The sequence below is a fragment of the Xenopus laevis genome, chromosome 8L (genome assembly GCF_017654675.1).
Source record: "Xenopus laevis strain J_2021 chromosome 8L, Xenopus_laevis_v10.1, whole genome shotgun sequence".
Taxonomy (NCBI): Eukaryota; Metazoa; Chordata; class Amphibia; order Anura; family Pipidae; genus Xenopus; species Xenopus laevis.
The window spans coordinates 92,349,968-92,363,868 of NC_054385.1; the positions used below are offsets into that span (position 1 = coordinate 92,349,968).

The 13,901-nt window shown below is 37.9% G+C and overlaps 1 protein-coding gene across 1 annotated transcript in view; it reads left to right on the forward strand.

Moving 5' to 3' along the window:
* Positions 1–13,901, forward strand: part of esr2.L (estrogen receptor 2 L homeolog) — a 32,443-nt gene that overhangs the window by 8,261 nt on the left and 10,281 nt on the right. The window contains 3 exon segments of the mRNA NM_001130954.1: positions 2,392–2,855; positions 5,571–5,746; positions 13,075–13,191. Of these exon segments, the coding sequence (NP_001124426.1) occupies positions 2,443–2,855; positions 5,571–5,746; positions 13,075–13,191 (706 nt within the window). The 5' untranslated portion in view covers positions 2,392–2,442.

Consider the following 13,901-nt stretch of genomic DNA (forward strand, 5'->3'; position numbering starts at 1 on the left):
TAGTAATGTTCATTTTGACCTTGTTTCTCGTCTGTGCCCTTGCATGAGAAGCACAACTCACTCTGTATTGTTCATCCCATATGAGGGCCCTTTTAGCTCTGAGATGTTCTTGGAAGTATAATTGAGTGATAAGAACAACTTGTCATTACTTGTGTACAAAAATATTATTTTATTGTTTCTAAAAACAATACATCTACTTCAGAACACCACCAAATCCTTTGTAATGAGTCAACCCCAAAATCAAGTTAAAAATAAAAGTATATTAATTTAAGAGCAAAATATTTGCCTTAGGCTTTATTCTACAGCGGGTCAATACCAGCAGAAGTGGACACTGACACTGGAACAGACCAGCAGAGAAGAAATAGAGATCTGAAAGTGTGATGTGAATTTTAGCCTTTCTGCCTCTGGGTGATAAGACTGATGGAACAGCACCAATGTGTGTTGGTTTAAACTAGGTATAGTTATGGGATCTAGAATAGCTAGAATGCTCGGGACTTGGTGTTTTCCAGATAATAGATCTTTCCGTAATTTGGATCTTCATACTTTTAAGGTTTGTGGACTTTTAGGGCCAGATTTATCAAGGGTCGAATTTCGAAGTAGAAAAAACGTTGAAATTCGGCCATCGAATAGAATCCTCCAACATTCGAATTCGAAGTCGGAGGATTTTATACATCGTGCGATCGTACTCGAATCGAACGATTTTTCCCAAAAAATCCTTTGACTTAAAAAAACTTAGCAAAACACACAGGAGGTCCCCCATAGGCTAAAAAGCAATTCGGCAGGTTTAAGTTGGCGAAGAATTGAAGTCAAAGGTTTTTTTTAAGAGACAGTACTTCGATTATCGAATGGTCGAATAGTCGAATGATTTCTACTTCGAATCGAAGTCGAAGTAAGTTCAAAGTCGTAGTATCCTATTCGATGGTCTAAGGATCCAAAAAATTACTTCGAATTCAGAATTTTTTTACTTCGAAAATTCCCTTGAATTCACTTCGACCCTTGATAAATCTGCACCTTAGTATGATGTAGAGAGGGATATTCTGAGACAATATGCAATTGGTTTAAATGTTTTATTATTTATGGTTTTTGAGTTATTTTTTTTATTATTTGTGTTTTTTGCGTTATTTAGCTTTTTATTTAGCAGTTCTCTAGTTTGCAGTTTCAACTATCTGGCTGCTAGGGTTCAAATTGCCCTAGCAACCATACACTGATTTGAATAAGAGACTGGGATATGAATCAGAGAGGGTCTGAATAGAAAGATGAGTAATAAAAAGTAGCAATAACAATACATTTGTAACTTTACAGAACATTTATTTTTCAGATGGGGTCAGTGACCCCTATTTGAAAGATGGGAACAGTCAGAAGACAAAGGAAAATAATGAAAAAACTATAAAAAAATAAATAATGAAGACCAATTTAAAAATTGCTTAGAATTGGCCATTCTATGAAATACTAAAAGCTATCTTTAAGGTGAACCACCCCTTTGTCTACTAATAAATAATTTCAATGTTAAATAAACCTAGTAAAGTTGTTTTGCCTCCAATAAGGATTAATTATATCTTAGTTTGGATCAAGTACAAGGTACTGTTTTATTATTACAGAGAAAGAGGAAATTATTTTTTAAAATTTGGATTATTTAGATAAAAATGGAGTCTATGGGAGACAGCCTTGCTATAATTCAGAGCATTCTATGGGTTTCTGGATAATGGATCCCATACCTGTATTTCATATAAGTTTTCCAACATAGTCATTTGTGTATTGTAAAGGAAAATGATCCATACTAGAAGCTATAATGACTTGTTTTTGGCATTATGTTTCTCACACTGAGGCCAAATGTTTATACAGAGGGCACAAAACTCTGAAGTGACCTTTAATATCCAAGAAAATGACAATATAAGTATCTATTCCACTATATGTTCTTCATATGGATAGGGCTGTCATACTTCTTAATCTGACATGGTACAATGTAATAAAGTCCATGAAATATCATATATAATTTGGTAAGATGTCTGTAGGAGGATGATTGCACTGTACTATCTGATGGATCTATAGAGCCAAAAACATAGTGTACAATAAGCGCAATTTGTGGCTCTGCTGCGGTTTATTTGGACTGGTTATGCAATAGGTTCAGCCATCAACATATGAATGTAGGGCATGGACAGCTAATTCTGCTATTAGAGCTCATGGCTGTGTTGCAGTGTAGCCTTAGTAAATAAATGTTTTACTGACTAAAGTGGATACCAGGAAAAAGGAGTATTCAGACATGCAGCAAATCCAAACACTGCCAAATAGACCTGTTGCTGTCTACTGAATAAAATATGTTAATAATTGGTTTTCATCCTTTAGTGAACACATATTTAGTGCATTATTTACATTTTCTTGTTTTGTCTCTAGTGCACGGAAGACAATGTGAGGCTTCAATAAACACTTATCCTTTGTTTAAAAATGTCCACCTACATACACAAGGAATATTCCCAACTACAGCCGATGCAGCATATTCTTCATGGAAAAGCAGATATCAAGAATTCTCCCTCCACCATAAACTCTTCAGTGCCGTACAGTGGCACTGTGCCTGCGAACCAAAGTCCATTGTACACTCCCTCTTCTTACTTGGATAGCAGGCATGACTACTCCTCAATAACATTCTGCAGCCCATCTCTTATGAACTATAATGTTCCTGGAAGTGATTCAGAAAGTTCTGTGCTGAGACAGGCGGTAAGCCCGGGATTGCTGTGGACAACTCCAGACCATATGTCCCCTGTGACATTGCACTGCCAGTCTTCACTCCTGTATGCCGAGGCACCAACAAGCCCATGGTTTGAAGCTAAATCAGAAGAACATATTCTGCCACTCAATAGGTAAGGATGCTTAAAAACCTCATTCACATAAAAGCAAAGACTCAGAGCTAAGATTACAAACACTTTATAGAACAGCATCTACAACCTAGTTAGATACATTCTCCACCCAACTAGACCGGATATATACAGTATTTACCTATATTACCTATATTCACCTATATTAAGAAAGAATTATTTCAGCTGTCTCCAACCAGCCAGTAGGAATGTGTATTAATATAAATATGTGGGATGAAACACTGCATCTGGCACAAACACAATGGCATACATTCCACACATTTCTTATAATGCCTAGAAAAACATACATTTAGAAAGTCATACTTCTACCAAACCAAGAAAATTAAAATTGGTCATACAAGTATGGGATCCAGAAACCCGTTATCCAGAAAACTCTGTATTGTTGAAAGGCCTTCTCCCATAGACTCAATTTTAACCAAATAATCCAAATGATTAAAAATGATTTCCTTTTTCTCTATAATATTAATAAAATGGTACCTTGTACTTGATCCCAACTAAGACATAATTAATCCTTATTGGAAGCAAAACCAGCCTTAATGTTTACATGATTTTCTAGTAGACTTAAGGTACAAAATTGTGGAAAGATCCATTACCCAGAAAACCGCAGGTCCTGAGCATTCTGGATAACAAGTCCCAGACCTGTAATTATGTAAGGCATACAGCAATTTAGGGACTGCGAATTATTCTAACTCCAAACAGGTAAGAATGTATAGGTAAGAAGATACCATGGTGGGCACCACAAAGCACCAGAGGAACAACCCTGTATCAGTAATACTGCAAAAATGTAGTCTAACAATCCTTTCCCCCTGTGGACATATACGATTATGAAGAAGACCAAGAGAGAGAGAGAAATTGCTAAATCTCCTCAAAATAGTGCAAAGTGTTTTGTTGCTTGGTTAAAGCTCAAAGATCAGCAAAAGCAAAAACAGAGGTAGAACATTAATTCTGACATCGCTGCTGCTAGTGTGGCCCAATTGCAGGATGTATGTGCTTGCATTTTGCATCATAACAAATGCTCTGGACCCAGGGTTTCTGTATAAGGGGTCTTTCTGTAATTGGGATCTACATAGCTGAAGTCTACTAATAAATAATTTAAACATTAAATAAACCCAATAGAATTGTTTTGCTGCCAATAAAGATTAATTACATCTTAGTTGGGATCAAGTGCAAGGCACTGTTTTATTAATATTATAGAAAAAGGGGAAATCATTTTAAAAATTTTAATTATTTGATTAAAATGGGGTCTATGGGAGACAGCCATGCTGTAATTTTGGAACTTTCCAGATAACGGGTTTCCATGTAACGAATCCTGTTGGTTTGTACAACCCTGGCTAAACTGCCAAGTCAGTAATATGTACAAGTTAAATGAATACCAACAGCACATAAAAATAATGAAAAAAATTTACTTTTTCTGCTTTCATGCACACAAACAGTGCAGGCACCAACATCTTGCTATGTCTCTGTGTTCTCAGCCAGCAATAAACCATCAATTAAACAAACTGGGACACGTTTTTAAGGATTGGTAAAATATTTTATGCCAAAGCTCCTTTGTGGTATTTACTTGTGAATTGACACCCTACATCACAATTATGTATAATTCATCTCAAAGAGCTAACTACTGTATTTGTAAAGATGCATACTGTATTTTTAACTCTAGGCTAACACCTAAATTAGCACAACAGTTCATTAGTCATGGATTATCCATTACAAAGAACATGTATCTATGGGCACCAGGGAATTCACATTTGTATAATTTATATAATGTACTCAGTTATGTAGGTAACAAATTACTGTAATACAATTTAACCAGGTGGGTTTGTTGCATTTCCCAGTTTTTTATTGCCCCAATAGTGATCAATCCCTACTCCATCCCTGCTTATGCCTCTTCTGTTTCTCAGCTTCTGTGTTGATCCCTTCAGAGTTTATTTTTATTTTTAAGTCATTAAACAATTAATATATACAGTATTAGCCTTATTCCTCCCCATTCAAACATTTTCCAAAAATGAAATCCTAGTTGTATTGAGATAAATGTCTAGCCAAAGTCTCACCATCCCTGGAGTAGTTCAATAATTGTTCAATATTAACTTCAGAAGTTCCTATATTGGCCCAAGATGATTTGTTCCACTGGGGACTTTATCAGGCATGTTACTATAACCCAGTAAGCCTTTCCATCTACTGTATGTTTCATAAGGTGCACCATTACCTTAGTATGGGGGTCCCCATCCTTTTTTACCCCTGAGCCACATTCTAATGTAAAAAGAGTTGGAGAGCAACAAAAGCATTAAAAAGTTTATGGGGATGCAACATAAGTGCTGTGATTGGCTAATTGAAAGCTCCTATGTGAACTGGCACACTACAGGAGGCTCTCTTTGGCAGTACACATGTTTTTTATGCAACAAAAAGTTGCCTTCAAACCAGGCATTCAAAAATAAGCACCTGCTTTGTGGCTACTGTGAGTAACATCCAAGGGGCTGGTGAGCAACATGTTACTTGCGAGACACTGGTTGGGGATTCCTGCCTTAGTGGGAGGTACTTTTAAGGGGTGATTAGTCGCATTATCAGTATAGATATTAGGCACTATTCTGTTCTTACTAATAGAATGCTTTTTGAGAAATTCTGCAATTTTAACAAAGCCTACTTTCTATATTTCAATGTGAATGGAATCCATAATGACTTGTTAATCCTTATTTGTGCTGGCAGGGAGTCACTGAAAAGGAAATCTATGGGGAGCGAATGTGCAAATAATATTGGCAGCAACCCCGGCTCAAAGAGAGACACTCACTTCTGCTCTGTGTGCAGTGATTATGCCTCTGGATATCATTATGGAGTGTGGTCCTGTGAAGGCTGCAAAGCTTTTTTCAAGAGAAGCATTCAAGGTTAGTTGGCTTCTCCCATTTTGCTTTTCATCCAACTACTCTTCAATGCAAGGTCACGCAGGTTCTCACTGGAGGTGGGTCACTTCACACTGATATTATGAGAAGTGCATCAGATCTGCCTGCATAAGAGATTATTTCCCAAAAACACAGCAGTTGTTGGTTCATGGCGACCCATGGTGCTTCCCATTGATATTCCAGTCTCTTATTCAAATCAATGCCTATACCTATATGAGTATATTCAGGCACTTGTGATTTCCCACTGATCTTTTTTTTAACCATGAAACATATGATCAATGCTACTGCAGATTCTATGATCTCTGGCATAGATTATTTCTGAAGTCCACCATCCAAATAAATTTTTTTTTCAACAAAACATAATTCTCAGTCAATTTTCAATATACAATTAACATTTTCAATGGTTTTCATTTTTTGTAAAAATGTAATAAGCTATTAGAAACAGTGCATGTCTAGTTGTATTCTCTGCACTGCTGCCACTGACTCCTGAAACAATGTTGCCAGCCAGCGCAATAAAGCTTATTAATAGACCTAGAGGAGAGCAGATTCCTTTTTAACTTGTGTGTATTTGGGTCGAAAACTACCTGTATAGCATTGAGCAGAGAAAACGCAGTGTGCGTAAAAACTCGTCAGGATTCACTAAGTGAAATAAACATGACTTATTGGTTGCCTTGGCAAAATTGACTAATTTAAAAAAAAAATTAGTTTTTTTTAACAAAACATATATTTAGCTGAATAAAGCATTCTATTTTTGTCAATGGCATAAGATATTTTATGTAAAAGGGCAATGGGTTATGAGGTGTATGGTTGCTATGGCCACTGCCTGCATTGAAATATATTTTCTAAATAAGTCAAAGCATGTGAATTTCCCTTTTGTGAATAATAAAATAACAGGCATACTGTATGTATATGATTTATACAAATTCTTTGAATTAACTTAGTTATTTATGTACAGACTTCTCACAGTGTGGGGGTCAATGTCTGGATTTAATTTAAAGCCATTAGGGCCATTACACTTACACTACACCTATATACCTACGTAAATTGTGTTGTATAGAAAGAATTCAGAAGCACACCAAAATATTGCTCAGTGAAATGGGTGATTTATTTAGCACATAAGCATTCACAAAAGAAGGGCAATGTTTCGGGCCCTTTATCAAGCCTAGTAAGTTCACACCAAAAAAGCTACATTTAAGTGAGTAGGGGGTGGAGAAGGTGGGGGTTACAAACCCCAATCATTGGGGGGTGCACTTCTCAAGGGAAATATAAATATATATCTTTAATTTCTTTTTTTACATGGATACATATTTAACCTTAATAAAACTGCCTTTTTTATTAATAAAACCGCCAGCCCCAACCTATCCTGGTTTGTGTTTTGGGCTGTCTAACTTGGAGCCTTCCATTTCAACTAACATATCGTGCTGCCAGGCATGAGCTGTAGGCTGTGGTACGTCCATGAATCCAACGAGAAAATTGTGCGCTGGAGGATTAGCTCGCGCTGAAGACACAGAAGACCTGCTGGTGGGTGGTGGCTGCTGGGCTTTTTAATGGAGTGGAGTTGGACGGTTGCTGGCTGCTGGCACAGGGGGCTTTGGCCTTCTTGGGCCAATATAATATTAATGGCTAATGTAATGGATGTGCACTGCTGGCACAGGTACAGATGGGGGCCTTGAATCCCTTGATGCTGCTGGCACAGGTACAGATGTGGGCTTGGGTCGCCTTGGGGCAATATTGATGGCTAATGTAATGGCTGTGCTGGCACAGGTACAGATGGGGGCTTGAACCTCTTGGTCAGTATTGATGTATATTGGCTGCTGGCACAAGTACAGGTGGGGGGCTTGGCAGTCTTGGGGGCAATATTGCTGATGGCTAATGGCTGTGCTGGCACAGGTACATATGGGGGTTTGAACCCCCTTAGGCAGTATTAATGCTGTTGGCACACATACAAATTGGGGCTTGGGCTGCCTTGGGACAATATTGATGGCTAATGGCTTGGCTGGCACAGGTACAGATGGGGGCTTGAACCCCTTGGGCAGTATTAATGTATTTTGGCTGCTGGCACAGGTACAGATGGAGGGCTTGGGCCTTGGGGGCAATTATTGATGGCTAATGGCTGCTGGCACCAGAGCCGGGCCGGACCCAACAGGCGCCCTAGGCAACCTGCCCGTGCCAAATGGTATTTTTGCACAGAAGCGCACATACACGAGGTAAGAAGCAAACAAACATGGGGTACTCTGCCTACCCCTTGGCACGGCCCTGACTGGCACAGGTACAGATGGGGGCTTCAACTTTGGCCGGTATGGATGGATAAAAGTAAAATGTTGTGGACATTTAAAAAAAAAAGTTTAATTCGTTAATGTGTTGTAAGCTTTCTTTTTTTTTTTTTTTGCCTTTCAAAGAGCCATAGCATTTATTAGACTTTTTCTGGATTTATATCTTTTTCATTTGAACATTTTATTGATTTTCAAAGAAAGATAGGTTTAACAGTCATAATACGGAAAACACAGTACAAATAGAAGTAGCTCAGTGACACTTCATCAGTCACAATTATACATTGGTATGCATTCAGTCATTGAGATGTATATGATTCAGTAATGCGCACATTGGTAGCGCGATGTGCCACAGTATAGCTCTTACGTCAAACCAGTAGGGGGGAGGGTGGGTGTAGGAGGAAAGAAGAGATGAGGGTAGGGGTACAAGATTTAGCACAGGTTCGGTTGTAAGCTTTCTTTATTAAAAAAAAACATAATGGTAACGTGGGAAATGGTAATGCAGTTTGAGCTGAGCTGAGTTGAGCTGAGTCAATGTCAGTTTGAGCTGAAAACAATGCATATAAATATAATTTAGTGCTTCTGCCCATTTGTATCTGACATACCTGAGACATATAGCAGACATATACCTCACGTATCACTCAGCACATTTCCTAAAACACTTTTTTACATGCAGAAATAACGAACCACTCTCAGGGTGTCCAATATCTATTAGTAACCTTTAAATTGAATGAAATGTTAAAATGTATATACAGTAAATGTAATGACGTGAAGATAGTAAAAATCTCTAAGCGAATGCGTAAGACTGACAGCTCACATATTTATAAATAAAGTTGGAGTATATTCCCTGTTGAGATCACGGGGCGAAAGTGTATGCCGTTTATGGATCCAGAATGTTTCCCTGGGCTTCAGTAGGAGAAGTCTGTCACCGCCTCTTCTGAGAACTTCAACTGTATCTATATTTTAACACTTAAGCTGACTGATTGAATGTTTAGCTTGATGAAAGTGTGCTGGTATCAACAGGGTGGTTAAATTCTTTTTTCTTTTTAACCTGGTTATTGGGATGACATCATATTGGAACGTGGGAGGGGTTTGTAATCCCCACCTTCTCACCCCTAACTCACCCTTTAAATGTAAATTCTCTGGTGTGGAATTACTAGGTTTGATAAAGGGCCCGGAGGGGCCCAAAATGTTGCCGTTTTTGTGGATGCTTATGGGCTAAATAAATCACCCAGTTCTGTTAACAATATTTTGGTGTGCTTCTGGATATTTTCAGTATTGACCTATGACCCTGTATGGTAGGGGACTTACGGTTGAGCGCCCACCACTTTCAACAAGTGGAAACTATTCAGGTTGAGCTCACCGTGATCGTGTTACCTAGTGTGTGTTGTGTGATAAGGACCTTAGACTGTATTCTCTACTAAGACAAATAGAGCAGCAATCAGGGAGCAGCGTGGGTATGGGACCTGTTATACAGAATGCTCGGGACCTGGGGGTTTTCCGGATAAGAGATCTTTCTATAATTTGGATCTCTATACCTTAAGTCTACTAAAAACAATTTAAACATTAATTAAAGCGAGCAGGATTGTTTTACCTCCAATGAGTATTAATTATGTCTTAATTGGGATCCAGTACAAGGTACTGATTTCTCATTACAGAGTTAAAGGAAATCATTTTTAAGAATGTGAATTCTGTAACTCAGAGCTTTCTGGATAACGGGTTTTCCGTATAACGGATCCCATACCTGTATTTCATTAATTTGCTAGTGAGTGCTTAGTACATGCAAATTCAGCGCCTGCCCCTTAAACCATTATTTTCATATAAAATGTCTTTGTAAGCCCTGATATGATCATTCTTTGGACACTAAATAGAGGGGCTGGGATTGTTTCAATCTTTTCTTTGATTCTTTTGTTTTCGTTTTTGATCCCTGTCTTAAAATTCAGTTGCTTACTCTCTCGCTCTTAAGTAAAAGTTACTGCATGGTGTGGCTCTGCGGATGGTGCCATTTCCCTACAGAGTTTGGAGGATGATTCTGCTGCACTGCCCTATATGAAATCCACAAAAATTGAAATCATTTTGAACTTTTGAAACAGTTCATTGAGTGCTTTTATGTTTTTTTACAGGAATATATTTTCATGATGTTTAATGTTATCAACATGACGATTTTCTATGCATCCATATACATCTGATTTGCGTACGGTTTGTAAAATAACAATAATTTCTATAAGTAATGCTACGAAGTTGTAAGAAAGACATAGCAATCAAAACCTTTCAAAAGCTGACAACAATTGCAATTCTCTGTAGTTTCCCCTGTGCCCTGAATTATATTGGCATGGTCTGTGCTTTTACAGCTGATAATAGACTGATGTGAACTTCTGAAGCTGCAATTAGAATGATTCACTTATTTGGATGGATTCTGCCTCTGTATTGCACAGTCTGAGAGATAACCTTTTGGTGAGCAGCAGAAAGAACAGGCAGTGTTTCCTCCCTACTCATTACTCTGTTCAAACCATGTTGGGTATGACAAAAATATTTCCAGCTAGCATTTACTCTGTTCCAAGGAAACCAAAAAGTTTATATTCTTACACCTACAAGAGACTGAAACAGACTGATTGTACAGGTATGGGATCTGTTATCCAGAAACCCGTTATCCAGAAAACTCAGAATTATGGATGTCCCCATAGACTCCATTACATTCAAATAATCTACATTTTAATAAATTCTTTCCTTTTTCTCTGTAGTAATAAAACAGTAGCTTGTACTTGATCCAAACTAAGATATCATTAATCCTTATTGGAAGCAAAATAAGCCTATTGGGGTTATTTAATGTTTCCATGATTATCGTATGAAGTTCCAAATTACAGAAAAATCAATTATCCAGAAAACCTTAGATCCTGAGCATTCTGGAAAACAGGTCCCATACTTGTATACTTATTTTGGCTATTAAAGCTCAAGAGTTTCAGGGTATCAAGGTGTCAGCTAGCATAAAGGTTGTATCTCACCTCACATTTAACTCTTGTTATCCCCTGCCATGTAAAGACTATAGGGAGATGCTGCAGGTTGCAGGGTATTTAGGGTGTTTATAGTCCTATACTGATGCATTATGTCGCTAAACTTACTAATTAAAGATTAACATAACCATTGTGCATTAAAGGGTGCCCTGTATCTTCTACACATTGAACAGTGTGTAGAAGATACTGGGAGGAAAGCTTTTCATGCATACAATATGGTTGTTAGGGGCACTGTATTGTAGTTTTGAGATCTAACCCAAACAATAAGAAACCCCCCCCCCCCAAATTACAACCTCACAGGCTTTAAGGCAAGAACCACAGGGCACATATTTGGGGTTTTTTTTTAGCAAAGCAGCATAAATTTGATTTTCTTCTAAATCAAGAAGACCAGAAATTTTCACAGGCAGCATCCCTGCAGCAAGTAGCATTCATGTACTTTTCAATAGATCCCAAAGGAATGAAGCTCAGTCTCATGTTACAAGATAACGTTACTGACATCCCTTTCCAACCTTTAGGGTAAGGCCACACTGGGTGTTTTGGGGAGATTTGGTCTCCTAGTGACTAATCGCCTCGTCTTTGCGGCGACCAATCTCCCCAAATGCCTTCCCTTACTCTGCGCTGGCTAAAATAAAAAAAAACACACTTATCGGCACTTATCGGCACTTATCACATGCTTATCACGTGTGGCAATTCATTTTCCGAAGTCGCCCAAAGTTTCCTCGTTCCCCAAATGCCCAGTGTGGCCTAACCCTTATATTGATTTTTCCCGGTGCATCCCCCTATCGAATGTTTGTTGTTGCAATGCTCATATTTTTTGGGGGGGAGGAGTACAGTGATCACTATGCTGTTATTCATTTTACAGTCATATAAACTAGTACTGTTGTATGTATATTTTTAGATGACTGCACTCAACCTATTTGTGCCTTAAGCTACTAAAAAATGTCTTACCCTTTAATCAAAAAAGGAATTATTTGTCCATATATTGCAATATATTTAAGCTGGCCAACTACGTCAAAGTCATCCCATATCTGGCCAGTCCTATCCTCAATTTTATCTGATTCATTAAGAATTCAATTGCTTAATTATACATTTTACAAAGGGACTAAGTTTTACCTGCAACTTACTAGCTGCTATCAAAGTAAACCTCCATACTTGGCTGCCCTTTTATTAGACACCAGTGGGATCACCTGACTATAGTTGGGAAGGGTGGGAGCTACAATATGGAGCAGGCAATGGCTCCTGTATAAATTATAATAAACAAGGGAAAGTTGTGCTCACCACTAATTTCTTAACCATTAAGTGGGGGTGCAATGAGGCTGTGACCACAAAATACATATAGACAAATACAAGAGTCCTCTGCAATATATTTAAGGAATTTAAGGGATTGTTTTGTCCATATATTGCAATTGTTTTTTTAAGGGGAAGGCATTTTTCTCAATGTCTCAATGTTTTAAATATATTGATAATGGGTTGAGTGAAGAGGACCTATTGTATTTGTCTGTATAAAGGTTGTGGTCACAGTCTCATTGCACCCCGCTTAATGGTTCAAAAATGAATGGTGAGCACAACTTTTCCTTCTTTGTTATAGTTTTAGATGACATCATGTAATGGGTTCATAGACTACGGGGCTGGCTGCACCTGGGGGTGCTAGAGGAAGGGAAGCAGTCTGAATGCAAGAAAGGTTGATACATGATATTATTTATTTTCTATCGAAGATGAGAAATTTGAATTTAAAACTTACTTAGCCTGTATTTATAACAGCATTAAAACATTGTCTTCATTTATCTGCAGTCTTTCTGTCAGAAAAGGAGAGTGCTAACCAGACCCACAAAAAAGTTAGAGATTGAACCCAAAAAGTCTGAAACAACTGATCGATTAAAACCATGTCATGTCATGTAATGAAGGGAACCAAATACTGAATAATAAATCTACTGTCATGAAGAAAGATTAACAGAGGGTCTTGCCACCTCAACTAAATATATATAATAATATATATATATATATATATATATATATATCTCTTCTTTTGCAGGGCACAATGATTACATCTGTCCGGCCACAAACCAGTGCACAATAGACAAAAACAGACGAAAAAGTTGCCAAGCTTGCCGGCTGAGAAAATGCTTTGAAGTAGGAATGATGAAATGCGGTAAGGGTATTTTTTGTCTTCCTGAACTGATTTTAGGCTTTTACATTTTAAATGTAAATAAGAAATACAGAGAATGTACAACATCAAGACATTATATGCGCTGCAGCTGCACAAATTAAGGTTATGGCACATGAGCTTATTGACCATATTACTGTAAATTAAAGTAAAAAAGTAATGCATTGTTCATTGTGCTATGTATGTGGTTTGCAACTAACTTTACCTAATTTGTGTGAGAACCTGAATTGGGCAGCTCTGTGTAGCTGGCTGAACTAGGCAAAGACCTGCTTCTTTGGCCAAGAAAGGATTCAGATATCTTTCTCAAAGCCCTTGGAAATCCTTCAGAAAGGGCCAAATGTTGACTGAAATTGGGTAAAATGTATACATGTATTTTGATACATTAAATGAATTGCCCTAGAACAGAGGTCTCCAACCTTTTTGTTTACCCATGAGCCACATTCAAATGGAAAAGAAGGTTGGGGAGCAACACAAGCTTGAAAATATTTCTTGGTAATTCAAAATAAGGGCTGTGATTGGCTATTTGGTAGCCCCTATGTGGACTGGCAGCCTACAGGAGACACTGTTTGGCAGTACACCTGGTTTTTATGCAACCAGAATTTGCCTCCAAGCTTGGAATTGAAAAATAATCACCTGCTTTGAGGCCACTGGGAGCAACATCCAAGGGGTTGGTGAGCATTATGCTGCTCATGAGC